Source organism: Vanacampus margaritifer, chromosome 16 (assembly GCF_051991255.1).
Source record: "Vanacampus margaritifer isolate UIUO_Vmar chromosome 16, RoL_Vmar_1.0, whole genome shotgun sequence".
In the NCBI taxonomy this organism is placed as follows: Eukaryota; Metazoa; Chordata; class Actinopteri; order Syngnathiformes; family Syngnathidae; genus Vanacampus; species Vanacampus margaritifer.
Genome location: NC_135447.1, coordinates 18,210,468 through 18,227,150, shown reverse-complemented (window position 1 = coordinate 18,227,150; position 16,683 = coordinate 18,210,468). Strand labels below are relative to the sequence as shown.

Genomic DNA, 16,683 nt, shown 5'->3' with positions numbered 1-16,683 from the left:
TTCAATCAGCATTTCTTGAATATATTCAGGACCCAAACCATTCAGTGATTTACAGAGCAGTAGCAGAATTTAGAAATCTATTCTACAGCTGACTGGGAGCCAGTATAAAGCCTTAAGGACTGGAGTCATATGTTCTGATCTCTGTGTTTTGGTCAGAACTCGAGCTGCAGCGTTCTGAATGAGCTGCAATTTTGTCAGGTGTTCTTTTGAGTTACAGTAATCGAGTCTGCTAGAGATAAAAGCATGGATAAGCTTCTCTTGGTCTGCTTGGAGCATGCAGTCCTTCAGTCTGGATATGTTTTTCGGCGGGTAAAAGGCTGTTTTAGTGATTGATTTGATATGATTGCTGAAAGTCAGGTCTGAGTCTATTTGCACCCCAATATTTCAAACTTGGTCTTTGGTTTGTAAAGGCAGTGACTCAAGGTAATCCTCTTTTCTTTATTGCCAAAAACAATGACCTCTGTTTTGTTTTCGTTTAGCTGAAGGACATTTTGCTTCATTCAGTTGTTAATTTGCTCTAGTGAGTGACACAATATGTTAATTGAAATGCTGTCATTAGGGACATTGATAAATACAGTTGTGTGTCATCTGCATAACTATGATAGTCAAAATTGGCGTTCTGAAGCATTTGATCCAAAGGTAACATATACAGACTGAACAACAGTGGTCCAAGGACTGACCCTTGAGGGACCCCACATGTTATGGCCACTCGATCAGATTCAAAATTTCCAATGGTCACAAAGTAACTCCTTTCTTCCAAGTAGGACCTGAACCATTTTAGGACTGTTCCATTTAATCCCAAATTTCCAGCCTGTTCAACAGTATATTATCAATCGTGTCAAATGCTGCACTGACGTCCAATAAGACGAGCGCCGATATCTTTCCTGCATCAATGCTCAATCTTATATCATTTAGTACTTTAATCAAAGCTGTTTCTGTACTGTGATGAGGTTGCAAACCTGACTAGAATTTATGAAAAAGTCAGTTTGAGCTCAAGAAATTGCTGACATGACTAAAAAACACTTTTACAAAAAATTTGGTTAAGAAGGTAAGGTTTGAGATAGGTCTATAATTTGCTAACAGGGAGATATCCAGATATCCTAAATTATTTATACAAAACATAAATGACATATGCAAGGTCTCTAGTGTTTTAAAATTGTACTATTGGCTGATGATACAAATATTTTTTGTGCAGCTGAGGATTTAAACCTGGCCCAAACTGTAAACGAAGAATTGTACAAGCTGCATCAATGGTTTAATGCAAACAGACTGTCACTGAATCTTAACAAGAGAAAATGTGTGTTATTTGGTAAAAAATAAATAAAAAAAGGACTTAAAGAAACTATAAACATTCAAGTCAGCAATGTGAATATCGAGCATGTTAGAGAACACAAAGTATTTATTGGGAATGATAATCGATGACTTGTTAACTCATATAAGTCAACAACAACAACAAAAAAGTAGAGTACATCTATTCTATTTGGAGCCAAAAATATGTTAAATCAGAAGGCCCTTTAAATAATTTATTGCGCTGTGATCCTGCCTTACTTGACCTATTGCGCTGAAATTTGGGGGAATACCTGAATAAACTGCCTACATTCTTTGATGGTACTCCAGAAAAAAGCAGTAAGAATCATACACAACGCTCCTTAAAATGGACATATACACGATTTATTTATTAAATCTAAATGATTGAAATTATATGATTTAATAAACTTTAGGACTGTGGCAGCCAATGTATAAAGCGTCAAAAAATTTCCTCCCTTATAACATGCAAATTCGCTTCCAGGCCAGGGAATCGAAATATGATTTGAGAGGTACAAAGCTATATCAGAACAACACTAAAATAATTTCCGATCTCCTGTACTGGTGTACAACGATGGAATAACTTGGGTTTTGGAGTAACCAACATAGGGACATTGGCTGGCTTAAAAAAAAGTATAAAGAACTTATATTTAACAGATACACTGATGAAAATCGATAACTTCTGGATATGATGACATTTGCACACAAGGTCAAAATCTGGATGAAAACCCTCAAATGTAAACAAGGCTTGGTGTTCCTAAAAAAATAAAATAAAAAATGCGAACATAGCTGAACCTGATATGTTTGCTCAAGGACTGATAAGTCACTTGGGAGCTGTTACGCCTTTGAAAAGCAACTACTGACCCTCGTGATTGCTGAAATAAGTACTGATTCTAGCCTGTAAAATAACATGGAACTAGTGAACTGGTCTTTAAGTGCTCTCAACGAGATCTTCTGAACAATGAGAACTGGACATGCTCAACACTCATGTCCGGGTGGAACTTTCATGTCTGGATTTGCAGAAGATGGCTGGGGAAAATGGCGGCCGCTGTGTCTAGCCTCACTTGAAGTTGAAAATGCCAAAGACATCTACCTGTTCATCACGCTGGTGGCTGGGATGCTTCTGCTAGGGATCGGAGCCCTCTGGCTGCATAAAATCCTCAGAAAAATGCAGGATGGCCAAAAAAAGGCGTTGGAAAAGGCCACTATGGCTCTGGACACCATCACTGGAGTGCAAGCCGGCCTGTCCAAGGCCTGTGGCGACATGTCACAGGTGAAGAACGACCGAGCTGCATCCAACATCGCCACGAACAGAATGGCAATAAAGTTGCCTACAAAGCTGAACAACCTGGAGGTGATTGCTCGTCGGAATGCAGCGATGAACAGAAATCGAGACGAGGAAGAAACCGACTGAAGGGTGAGGCTGGATGCGGGCTGCCATTTATCCTTAGCTGTTCTACTCACAGTAAAAGTGTTTAAAAGGTGTTTCATAAAGGGCTGAAAAAGTTATAATTTCTATATTGAAAATGCCATATTTCATGTTTATTATTCCGTGCCAAAAAGGTAATTGTGTTTAAAACTATTTTTATGCAGTCTACATTAATTTCCTTTTGTACTATTTTGAAGGCGTCATCAGTAACCGCAATGCCTTATGGGTAGTAGAAGCCGCGTTTAACGTTTAGACAGACTAGAGAAAAACAACACCCTGAAAAAAGCCTGCCTCTGTAACCACTCGAACTGGTCATCCTGTGTTACTTTTCTTTTTCATACACCTTTGAAAGCAATGACTGTAAGTTAAATGTGCTTAGAAGTGTTTAGACATTCGTTTTGGAGATCGTTTTTCCTAAGTGTTTTACCTAAACTTGCTTAATCAGAACACTATGAATTAGCATAGCAATGCTGCTAACAAACCAATTAGCATATTAAAAGTCACGAAAATGCTTTGTTTACATTGCTAGTAGCTATTGTTAGCATTGTTCTCTGGAGCTAGCAACAGCTAATGTGCTTTTTTATTTATTGTTTATTTTAGTTTCACTCAACTTTTAACATCGAGCTCATGCTCCAGTTGTTCACTGTATGTTGTCAAGAAGACCGTATTAAAGGAGCAAGACGCTCAGACTCTTTCTGGCTCATGGATATTGAGTTTGGCTTGCTGTTGACCTGCGTTAACATACACAGCGTATCCAACACGTAGTGATAAGAGTACATTAGCTATCCAATGCTACTGGACCAAACTGATCAACAAAGAGAACAAATCAACGTTTTGATCAACAAAGACTTATTGGGAAGACAAACTTTTGCATCAATCAACAACTTGATACTCCACACAACTAGATATGTGACGAATTACCACTGTGATTATCTGTGTCCTATTGCATTCTGGGAACGGGAATTAATAAGTTTCGGCTTCATCCCTTCAGCCCTTTTTCTTTTCGGGTAAAATTGTATGTGAACAGTGAATGTTGTAAATTGTCTCTATGATTGTCCGAAAGGAAAAAATAACAAATAAAAACAAACACTTCCTAGGCAACAACTGACATCTAGGGGTATATTGATACAATTTATATTAGTTATTATCTTTATTATTTGAAAGACACATGTAAACAACTATATTCAGGTATTGTTGACATTTAACATTTTCAATTTATATTTTTACTGTTTATGAATTTACTTATAAGTATATAGATGCCATATAACTGTGTAGTTAAGGGAAAATAACACTGTGATAATGTTGTTGTGAAATATATTGGAACTTTTTACTCCCTTCCAGCTCTTGAGATAAGAATGTGTATGGGAGTCAAGTTCTCATGAAGATAAGAATGTGTATGTCTTAAAGGGAGTCAAGTTCTCATGCCATTACTCATTATGTCGTAAAAACTGACATCATATTTCCGGGCTGGTAGGGGAGCTGGAGTAAACGTGTCGGTATAGCACATGTCTGCTTATTATAATTACTAACCCTTTGTCCAGCCTGAGAGGGGGAGAGGAAGCTTTTTCATGTATAAAAGAGTGGGTGTTTGCTATTCGGTACACACTTGAGGCTGGACATTGCTTTCAAATGTAAGCTTTCAATTTGTGTCTTAAGAGCTCTTAATAAATCTTTCAAGGAAAACTTCTTCATGAGATCTCAATGCAATTATTTTGAACACGCAAAGATTACACTTAATAAAGTAAATAAATAATACCTTCAGTATCTACCAGCCACGTGGGAGCACTGGTATGACTGCCCCTTTTAAATTCTTGTGCATGGTTGTGTTCTTCTTCCCTTGTTTGTTTTTTGTCTTAAATAGACCCAAAGTCTAAATAAAGACCTTTTTTTTTTTTAAAGGATTGTAGTCGGAGCATAGTGTGATCCAATCTGAACTTTCTCTCTAAGTCAAACCGAATGTGTTTCAGGTAAGCCAGCTTATGAAATGATGGAGAGTGACCCAGACTGGGCCCCATCCCTACATCTTGGACACACATCTATCAAACCAACAAATCCTGGACGCTCTGTGAGATGAAGGACGCGGGAGTAGACACGGAAACAGACCCTTCAAGCAGCAGAGACAGGGATACACCATGATGTAGACACTGATGTGCTTTATGTTTCCCCAAGGACTGCGTACAAAACATTTCATGATATGGTGTCATTTCTGTATGCAAATTTGAGACATGCTATTGTATGGCCAGATAGAGACACTCTCCACAAAGTAATGGCACACCAGTTTGTGGAGGCCTTTGGACACAAAGTGGCAGTGATTATTGACTGCTTTGAGGTATTTACAGAAAAACCATCAAACCCGAAAGCACATGGCCAAATGTTCTCCAGCTACAAGCACAGCCACACCATGAAATATTTAATAGGTGTGACACCAAACAGGCAACAAATGTCACATGACTGGCAGAGACCGATTGCATCAAGACAGCTTGTGGAAGGTTTCAATTGCTGCACCAAGTCTGTTGTAGTATTTTGATCCACTGAGTCAAGTTCTGTCATGGTAATTGAATTATTCCTAGAAAATTTGTGATCATTTTGTTGGTTTGTAACACTACCTGATGGATTGTACTTTTTCACTAAAGTAGCAGGCAAATTCATTGCATTTATCTGTTGAGAGGAGTTCTGGCGCTGTTTAATTTGGGGGACTTGTGAGTTTATCGACCACGGCAAATAGATATATTATATATATATAATTATTATTTTTTAAATAGAGACAGTGGTTGTCTGAATTTCTGGGATTGTTTGTACTTCAAATAACACACAGAAATGATCTGAAATGACCAGATTTTTCACCTCAACAGATAAAATGTCAATACCTTTAGAGATGACGAGATCAAGAATGTGACTTTGATTGTGTGTTGGACATTTTACATGTTGTGAGAGACCAAACATCAAGTATAGTACAAAATTCTTTGGAATTCTTATCCAAGTTGTTGTCAAGATAAATGTTAGTCTCCAGTTATCACCAGATAGTCTAGTCGATACAGATTACTGACAGCATTTCTTCAAATTCATCCATGAATTTGAATAAGGCCTATAAATTATTACATTGATGATGAGGGAATATATAAAGATGGGAATAAAGGAAATAAGGGTTTGAGTAAGGATGTACAAGAATGCAGTGCTTCAGAGTAAACAGGAGCCAGCTTCAAGGACGAGATAAGACCGAAGGCCAGAAGTCTGGGGGAGATTCCAGCCAGAAGCAGCCCGAAAACAACTTGGCGAAGAAAAGACGTCCAATCATAGAGAGCTAAAGTTAAAACTGCAGTAACACATAGCCAATAGAATTATGTTAGGATGTCTTTGTCTTGTGTGATTTGCATATTGTGTAGTATAACTATTCACTGGGGCAACTCGGATGAGACTACGTTGGCTGCTTGAGACAGAGACGTACAGAATTGTATTGATAGGGACCCGGGACCCCAGCTGTCATGTATTAGATTTGAGTGTTAGGAATAAATCCACTCGTGTGTGAAAATGCCGGCTTCCTGATACCTTTCTATTGCAGAACGAGCATGCTATTGTTGGATGGGTGATAGTTTGGTAAGGTCACAAATTGGAGTCAGATTATTAACTTAAATTTATATTAATATAGAAATAAATTCCAACAATTATGGTGACGCCGACGTGATGCAAGAGAGGTAAAAAAAAAGAAGTCTGGGACTTCGAGAAAACCACAAGAGTCTGGGACTCAAGGATCTGGGATCCAAGTCCACACCAGGTGACGACCTGATAAAGAAGCCATACCTCCGACCGTCTTTTCTCTTGGATCCACAGTCAAATAAGGTAAGCAGATTCCTTTTCAAATTCTGCACATTGGCAACGCTAAATTATAAGAGAAAGGAGGAGCGGAACGGCGTAAAAGTGTAAAAGTGTAAAAGTGTGGACATTAGTAGGGTATAAAATCTGGGATTTACCTACTAGAATAGGTCGCAACTATTCGTGGTTAGATACGGTGTAAAATCTGGGATTTACGTATCGATACGGTTTAAAATCTGGGATTTACGTATCAGTGTGGAAGCGGTGTGAATGTAAAAACTAAAATTAAACTGCAAGAGAAGTGATTAGGACACGTGCGAGTGGATTTAAGGATGGCAGAGAAGAGAAAGTGTGATGAGGGTCTCGGGTCCCCTGGAGTCTGGTCGGAGATTAATGGTCATTACGGTAGGATGGAATCACAGTTGATTAGTGGAATAGAAAGTAAGAGAATTAAGAAGGAAAGAGAACGGTGTCAGAAGTTGTTTCGGAAATTAAAGAAGGATGAATTGTTTCGCGGAGAACCTGGAACATGGGATATGTCGAAGTTAGCGCGGCAGTTACAGGAAAAGGAGAGCAGAATGTTGGCAAATATTCAAGATATGGAGGAGGAACAGAGCCGAGTTGGATGGCGAAAGCGTCATAAACTCGGAAAAGAAGTTGAAGATGTAGAGAATGATAGACGGGGCATTCACCAATTGGCGACTATTGCGACTGCGCTGGCAGCGATAAGAGAGGAAAAGAAAGAGGAAAAGAAAGAGGAAAAGAGAGAGGAGGAAGTGATTGATAAGGGAGAAAAGGCGGAATGTTTTAGAGGCGTTTATCCACAGTTGCCGAGCTCGGGACAGTATGTATTTGCGCCCCCGCCGTATCCGACGGCGTCAGTGATGGCCCCCGTAGTCACTTTGGGGGGCAGAATGGTTTTAGATGTGGAAGATGACGGGTCACGGATGACGCCAGCAACAATACAGTTGATCGAACAGGCTGTGAATAATGAGAGGAAAAGGCTGAGGGGGAGTGAGTCGCCCGTGCGCACGTCAGGGGCGGTGTTAGCAGGAGACGGGGGCACCACTAGTGCAGGGAATAAGAGGACTCCGAAGCTGATAAGGGAGGAGGCACAGGGGAAGTTGTTTGATGGACAGAAGGTGCAGACTGAGGAAAGAGGGATGTTAGAGAAAATGGTGACAGGGACACAGAGACGGGGGCAGGCAACGCCCAGCAACGCGGATCACCGCGAGGGGGAAGTGGAGAGTGATGAGAAAAGTGCAGAAGTTAAGTGAATGGAAGTGTAAGTTTGTTTAAGACAGTGATTTTTAAGTGTGTGAAAAAAAAGGGTGAAAAAGAATGGTAAGCAGGAAATCTGCGTATTTTGAAAGGATGGGGGCCGTGAGCTGCTGGTTTAAGAAGGTGGTGATTTGTACTGTTGTCTGTTAAAATTAAATTAAACTAAATAAAAAGGCCAGGGGGTGTGATAAATTTAGTCCTCTCTCCCATTGTCTCCATTTGGGAGACTTGTAGTCTGTTGTGTGTGTGAATAGCAGGGGTCTTCTAGTCATAAAATCAAATTGTTCCTGTTATGCGGAAGGACATAGAGGTCTAGGTGTTAACTACAGGCCACTATCATATTATTTTTAAAATCAGATCCGTGTTTTTTATAGTTGAATAAGTAATAAAACCAAATTTTAATTGAAATAGACTTTTCATTTTTGATTTTTATATTTCATCTCTGATAACTTATTCGTAGGTGTGAAAATTATTTAACCTTTGTCCTTATCTGAGTCCCATTCTAGAAGTCTGACGAGCCTTGAAATTCGAAAGGACTTCCATCCAAGTGGCCAGGGTGACTGACAGCTGTCACATTTTCTTAAATTTGAGGTAACACGTAATGAAGATGTCTATGGTAGACATATGCGTAAATATAGTACTACTACTTGCTATAGTGTAGTGATCAAATTCAAATAAAACCACAAAATGAATAAATTAGGGGTTTGAAAAACAAAATATTTTGGGGGAATTTTTTATTTTATTTTGTCTTGGAAATTGAATGACAACAAGCAGTGTTCTCTTGCTATGATCTCATCTCCCTCTGTCTGTTCCGAGTGTATAAATGTTTCAGGCAGGTTCAATCTTTGACTGAAAGGTGTTTCACCTGGGTGACTCAACCAAAAAGTGCTGGAAATGGAATGAACAGCATTCTCCTGCTATGCTTGATGTTCAGAGTGGACGGCGAACTGAACAATGGTCACTTTCGGGGGGGAAGTGACCACACGGACTGCAAAAAGGATGGTACACTGTAAATCCGCTCGTCCTGTGACTGTTCAATGACTCTTATGCATTGTTTGAGCATAATGTCCAGCAACTTTTTGAGCAGACAGGATTATTATCGATTCTGCCATGATGAACTTTTCCTGAGAACTCCAGTACACAAAGCCCAGTGCCCGCTTTGAACTTTGCCCTGCATAAACTGCTATCGACAAGGACAGGAAGGAATATGAACTACAGTTGTGGACTCAAAGTTCTGGAATCATCTGAGTTTGGTGCCTGAGGTCGTATGTTGTATTCTGTTTGTAGACATTTGCACTCTGTACTATGTCAGAAAGGAAATGTGATCTATAGCAACGCAGTTTCGGAAATTGAGAACAGCTTATGTGAATTAGGGTAGTATAAAATTTAGTCTAATCTTTAAATACTATATTTTCCGTTGTCTGATGCTTGTTGAATTTGCCCTTCTATTTTTTCCCATTTCTCTTTTATAATTTTGGCTTCTCAGAGTGGACTCACTCAGATATGGAACACTTACGCCGAATTTTCTGGTTAAATTTTTAATTTTGATTAAGCTCAACAACACTGATCTTTGGATTCCACGGGGAATGCACAAAGGCAAAGTTCCCTGCTGTGTTTTTACAAGCCCCCACTACTCTGTAGAAGAGGTGAGGTTAGTTAGCATTTTAAGAATACTTTTTGGTTGGTTTAAAGTAGGGATTTTGTTTTGTTTTTCTGATTATAACTCGTTTCTTTTATTAGTTGAGATGGCAGATATTTGGAAGATTCGTGACCTGCAATAGATTAATGGGGTTATTTTAAATCTTTTTCTCATCTCTTCCTGACCCTAAAAGTCCTCCGCTGCAGTATCTTAATTTACATCTGCTTAAGTTGGTTGTTTTTCTAATCTACAGGATTCAAATTTACATTACAAACTCTTGCCTCAAAGGCTTTTGTTTTTATGGCTCCTGGCTAGCTCAGCTGGAGATCTTTTTATAGTTCTGGTGTTGGCCAAATTGTCACAATTTGGTTGTTTTTTAATCTACAGGACACAAGGTGTCTGTTTTTCCTCTTTGAAGCAGCAATTTGGAAGCGGCTGCAGTTTTCACAGTCAGGTCTGAAATGATCAAAATTGATCTTTATCAGATGGGGGAATGACTGGTCTGTCTGTGTATGGTTGAAAAGGAAGTCTGATGTGAGAATGACTGGTCTGTCTGTGTATGGTTGAAAAGGAAGTCTGATGTGAGAATGAAGTTTGGTGTGAGGAATTTACAGGCAGCGAATGGGGAGGATTTGACTTGGAGGAAAAATAAGTTCTACAAAGATGACAAAAGACGACCCTTATAGCAGAAATACGGTAAGTATGTTCTATTTCAGAAACGATTGAAAAGTATAATTTCTAGAGCCTATGGAATATGCCATTTAGGTGTGGAAGGAACATTGACACACCTAGGTGACATTTTTTCATGAGACAAGTTGTTAAAAATGAACTGCGGTGTTTATTTAAGGTATAAGTATAAATCTCTTCTCAGACTGTTCATGGCCCGGCCGGACATGAATAGTTCTGAGTTAAGATGATGTTGTTTTTAAATGATTTACACTGCTATAATGAGAAACCAGCGTTAAAAATACAGAAATTTGATGTACGATAAAGAGCAACATTATGCTCAGGCATTGGAGCTGTGGATTGAGACCACAGGTAAACACCCAGGCAGCTACCCTGAAGCTGAGATGATGTTCAGGACGGCGATGCTGAACGGCCTCCCAAATGAGGTGCAAGCGATTATGAGAATTGAAACTAAAGGACAAAAGTGGTACCATTACTCACAGTTGCGCCCGGCCCCAGACTTTGTGCCTGCCAATGGTGAGCTTAAAGATTGACTGCCCGGACGGGCAGGTCAAGAGAGGGAATGTGTCGATGGCGAGAATTGGATCAAAATCGGACTTGGAAGTGTCTGAACAAAAACGACGACGATGCAAATGTTTAACTTTATTGACTATTTTGTTTGCAGGCTTGTGCTTTGTGTGGACTATGTTAGCGTTTGAACATATGGGGCGGGATGACAGAAGTGATGGAACGAAAGGAGAACGAGTGATGGTGTATCATTCCTGTAATGGAACGGTATGGTATGAAGCAGAGCAAGATGGTGGTAAGACGCTGACACAGACACAACAACTACTGTTAAATCTGAAGTGTAAACAACCGACACAGGTGAACACTTGGGTGACAATTTTCAACTGGACTCAACAATGGCTTGATTTGTTAGATAAATTGGCCAAGGAAAGTGCAGCCAATTGGATTTGGCCTTTCCACTGACAAATATGGAAAAGCAAAAGCCCATTTTTGACATCCATGTTGCACAACAAAATTTTACCTGCCTAAAGTTACATGGGAGTGGCCCTGGGATTGGAAACATCCAGGAGTCATGGTGTAATGAAAATGTGTCTTTGCCAGCAGGAATACCTCTCGCTCGTGCTGATGTTTGGCTGTGGTGTGGAGAGAGAGTGTTGTACGATAGGCTTCCCCCCAATGCCTCAGGTAAGTGCGCCCTAGTAACGCTGATCATGCCAATTAGTGTGACAGCATTAGACATGGCTAGGATAAATTGGGAAGGAGTTAGACAGTGGGGAAGAATCCCCTTCCTTGGGAGGAAGAAAAGGGACATGCAAGAATGGTTGAATGCAGGAGACCCCACATACATAGATGCAATTGGAGTTCCGAGAGGGGTCCCTGATGAATACAAATTGGTGGATCAAGTGGCGGCAGGATGGGAGAGTATTTTTCTGTTTATTACAGTAAACAAAAATGTGGACCGGATTAATTATGTCCACTATAATGTCCAACGATTGGCGAACTTTACCACTTCGGCACTCCAGGCAGTGCACGAGCAATTAGCAGCCACGTCTCTTATGGCATTCCAAAATAGAATGAGTTTAGATATGGTGTTAGCTGAAAGAGGAGGAGTGTGTGGTATTTTTGGGGAGCAGTGTTGTACTCTGATCCCCAACAATACATCTCCTGATGGTCGCCTTACTAAGGCATTGGAGGGTCTGCGCACGCTAAGTAATAAAATGAAAGAGCATTCAGGCGTGGACACCAGTTGGTACTCTGACTGGTTAAACGTCTTTGGCAAATATAAAAGCTTGATTGCATCAGTATTGATGTCTATCGCGATGTTTTCCGCTATTATGGTGTTATGCGGCTGTTGTTGTATTCCATGTATTAGGTCATTAACTGTTAGGACAATCGAACGCACGTTGGGGCCACTTCCCCCGGGTGGTCAGTATATGATGATCCCCCAGATGGACCCCCAGGAAACAGCTGTCGCCCTCCGGGAGTCCGGGATGTAAGTATGTGAAGGTGGTCTCAGGGACCTGCGGCCATGAGAGAGAGTGAAAGTTTTATATAAATTTTTTATTAGAAGTGAAAGTTTTGTATTAATTTTTTATTAGAAGTGAAAGTTTTTTATAGATTTTTATTAGAAGTGAAAGTTTTGTATTAATTTTTTATTAGAAGTGAAAGTTTTTTATAGATTTTTATTAGAAGTGAAAGTTTTGTAGTAATTTTTTATTAGAAGTGAAGTTTTTTATAGATTTTTTATAAGAGTGAAATCTTTATTGATGTTTATTCATTTTTGATTGTTTAGTGTTTTTTTAGCTCGTGTTTAATAGATTTTTAGCTTAATGGCTAGTGTTTTTTAGCTCGTCTTTAATAATAAAATAAGGTATGTGAGTGATGACCTCAGTAGTCTGAGGTCATGAGGGGAAATGAGGGAATATATAAAGATGGGAATAAAGGAAATAAGGGTTTGAGTAAGGATGTACAAGAATGCAGTGCTTCAGAGTAAACAGGAGCCAGCTTCAAGGACGAGATAAGACCGAAGGCCAGAAGTCTGGGGGAGATTCCAGCCAGAAGCAGCCCGAAAACAACTTGGCGAAGAAAGGACGTCCAATCATAGAGAGCTAAAGTTAAAACTGCAGTAACACATAGCTAATAGAATTATGTTAGGATGTCTTTGTCTTGTGTGATTTGCATATTGTGTAGTATAACTATTCACTGGGGCAACTCGGATGAGACTACGTTGGCTGCTTGAGACAGAGACGTACAGAATTGTATTGATAGGGACCCGGGACCACAGCTGTCATGTATTAGATTTGAGTGTTAGGAATAAATCCACTCGTGTGTGAAAATGCCGGCTTCCTGATACCTTTCTATTGCAGAACGAGCATGCTATTGTTGGATGGGTGATAGTTTGGTAAGGTCACAAATTGGAGTCAGATTATTAACTTAAATTTATATTAATATAGAAATAAATTTACCTTTTATCACCTTTTACCAAAACACTGAGATATTCAAATGAATTAAAGCCACTCAATACAATTTCTTTACACTGACATAGTGATTTAAAAATGGCAGCAAGTCCCCCGCCTTTTTTGCATCTGCGACATTTGTTCAGGAAACTAAAATCTGTCTGTTTTGCCTCATTCATAACAGTGTTGCAGGAACCTTCTGTTAGCCATGTTTCGCTGAGGAGAAATAAGTCAAGATCATATGTCATAATAATGTCATGAATCAACAGTGATTTGTTAACTAGCAATCTATTGAGTAGAGCTAGTCTCGCAGTGGTAATCGGAGACACTGGTTTAGTCAGAGGTTCACGAGCTATACTGACTAGGTTTGTAACTTCAGACTTATTTCATCTCATTTCTTTGGCCAACTTTCTGTCACTTGTAATCACAGGAATATTACAAGTTTCCTTAGGTTCATTGGATCCTGACTTATTCTGGGGACACCCATTATTTATAGTGCATACGTAGTCTGGACCCAAATCATATCAGCTGTAGGTGAGATTCTCCATAGACAAAGATGGAGGTCGGCAAATAGGTGGCTGTTTGCTGAGGCTTGGTGGAGTCAAGACGAGTGGTAGATAGCCGTTTGTGGAGTTTTGAGTGGAGCATGGGCAAACTCCTGTGATCAGTAGATCAGACAGTTGGAGAGTGTTTTAGATAGCTGTCAGGGTTGGGAAAGCCAATCTGGCAGGATTTTTTTTACTTCTGGACAAGTGCACACCTGTGCAGCGTGGTGCATTATGGGTACGCCGAATAGTAGTCGACTACCAAACTTTCATTGAAAACTAGTGGGATCCAACTGAGGGAGTTCTGATTTGGAACATTTCAACCACTGGAAAGTTGATGTTTTCATTTAATCTATTTTAAACATACATAGTGTATCATTTACTGACTGCTCTCTGCTGGGACACTACAGTTAAGCTTAGTTAAGCGCTTAATATTTGACTCAATGTGTGCACTTGACCGGGAGTCAGACTGAGGAGCGACACCGAGGCATGAGGAAGAGACAGGTAGGATCTTTTTTCACTGAGGAAGGTCAAAGGGCTGGAAGCAGGTTTTAAATGACCGGCTGCGGTGTGTCCAGTGTGAACCAAGAACCGAGCGTGGTGGATTAGCCCAGCTGGGGCAATGGGGATGTTTAGTGCTGACAGCACATCAGAGGTCGCAAATCCAGGTCCAGGAAGTAAAAACCCTGCCACAGTTTGGCTTTAGCCTCAGGTGCTAGTTAGCTAGCTCCCTAGATAGCTCTCATGGTGCTAGTTTACCTGCTAAGGAGCTCGCTAGCACCAGGGGCTAAAGTCAAACTGCGGCAGGGTTTTTACTTCCTGGACCTGAATTTGCCACCTCTGCAGCACATAATGTAATTACATGTCTTTAAGTGAACCGAAGTATTGTAATGTTGCACTTCTTAGTTGCTGTGAAACGTAATGATTGTGTAAATCTCTGGTTTTATAATGGGTTAGTCCAAAACACTGCCAATAAAACGTAAATAGTGTTGTTTTGGCCACATAACATAAGCGAATCTACTGTATTGCCAATGTGACATGCCGCAATAATATATAAAGCCAACACAATGTACTGGAAACGTTTTCCTATTTAAAACGTACAGTGACTGGAAAACCATTTCTGTCAGGTTGATCTTATGTTCTGTTCCTCTGTTCATTTAGCTACTCATGTCCACTAGCAAGCTTTGTGCTGCCTCCGTCCTCGGTTTCAGGATATTGACAAAATAAATGTGTTCAAGAAATGTAAAAAAATTCTTAGCCTCTTTTACATCTGTTTGGATCTTTCTTTTCTGTCTGGAAATTGGGAAGAATGAACGGAGGTTTACAAGCGTACACCTCTGTCTTGTTGGAGCTTTGTAATGGTGTTTTTCCCCCTATAAACTCCATTAGGACAGTTAAAAATGTCACAAAGTCCACCTGTCGTTTTGTCACTTAAGGGTTAAAGCTGTATAAAAAATGCCTGCAAATGACGGCTACTTTGGTAGTCAAACTTGATTTTCTCGCATGTGCAAACATAATGCAGTTTTCAAATTGTTGCTTGAACAACAAAACAGAGGTACTGTAAATCAGCAGAGCGCCACACAAGATTTATCAGCTATCTATGTGGTAGTAATTAATAATACACAATGAACGCAATAGGTGGGTAATCAAAAGTGCTTTTTATATACAGTATATAATTTCTCTCTCTTTCTTTGAATACATATCATGACAGAGTGGAAATGCTTCAAATCACATTCACAGCGGTTGCATATTTTGTCAAGCGGTTGCATATGTAACCCAAAAATTTAATTCACATAGAGGAAGATTACTAGAATTTATAAGCATGCATTGTTCCTTCATAGTATGTTTTACATCCCTTTTTCCCCTTACCAACACTTTTTTAAATAGCAGTTCATTCAGGCACATGCAACAATATTCTAACCCTTGAACATTCAATCAATCTGGTAAGACAAGTTATACACAGTCACCCCCCTAAAAAAAGAAGAAGAAGGACCTATGTCTTTTTTTTCCGGAACACATAAAAAAAAGAAATATTAAATATAATATATTAATTAATAATTCCATTTCGGGGAGACTGCTGTGTGATCTGTCAATTGTTTTTACCAACTCCTAATTAAGGCATGATTTTGAAAAAGAAAAGAAAAAAAAGGCTATTATTTCAAGAAGGTGTCTATATGCTACATAATGCAGTTACCATTCTAGTGGAGACAATTGAGATAAAAACACACATTAAAATTCCCCTTACAATTCTAATAAATTACATTGTATTTATATCTATTTAGAAAATGTACAATAATTTACATGATACATTACATGAAAATATACAAAGAAAAAAAATAATTCAGGAGCCCCATTTAAGCACTAGGGGGGGGGGGGGGGGTACTGTAATATAGTTTATGAGTCATACAGCATCAAGCATAAAATTCATTTTGACCCCCCAAAAATTAACCATTTCCTCTTCGTTTAATTAACACTGTATCATGCCAGAAGTGATGATGGGTCTTAGTTAAAATTTGTCAGTAATCATTTCTTTCCAAAAGAATACTGTATATATATCTTTGTGCTATTAGTGACCCTATCAGAAGCCTTTTATATGGCAGTAGGCCTCCAAACTTGAGAAGAGAATGTAGAGGAACCAGAGTCCGAAGAGAAACAGCGATGTCACAATTTTAGGGATCCGTGGGCCTCCCAGTTCGCCCCCTATGGAGGGCCTCCGGCGGATCATCAACACTCCCATCGTGAAGAAGGCAAAAATGGTAAAGAGTGTGACCGAGAAGGCCAGTGAACCAACGTCCACACGAAAAACTTTACCCTTGACTTCCCAATAAATGGCAGCCATAGACCAAGCTACACCAATACCTAAGAACACATTCACTGCATTGCTTCCAGTTACATTTCCCACTGATGCGTCTGCATATTGGTCCTGGGTTGCAGCTACTTTGCTGGCAAATGTATCTGTGGATTAAAAGTTCACTATTACATAAACTAAAAAATGTAATATAAAGCTGTAAAGATACAGATGCC

General features: G+C 39.5%; 1 protein-coding gene across 2 annotated transcripts in view; it reads right to left on the bottom strand.

Annotated features, from left to right (window-relative positions):
* Positions 1-15,305: 15,305 nt before the first annotated feature.
* LOC144036603 (sodium/calcium exchanger 2-like) overlaps positions 15,306-16,683 on the bottom strand; it is a 60,436-nt gene continuing 59,058 nt past the window's right edge. For both annotated transcript variants that reach the window (XM_077547364.1, XM_077547363.1), the window contains one exon: positions 15,306-16,614. In XM_077547364.1, coding sequence (XP_077403490.1) covers positions 16,238-16,614 — 377 coding nt within the window. In that variant the 3' untranslated portion in view covers positions 15,306-16,237. The remainder of the gene's footprint in view (positions 16,615-16,683) is intronic.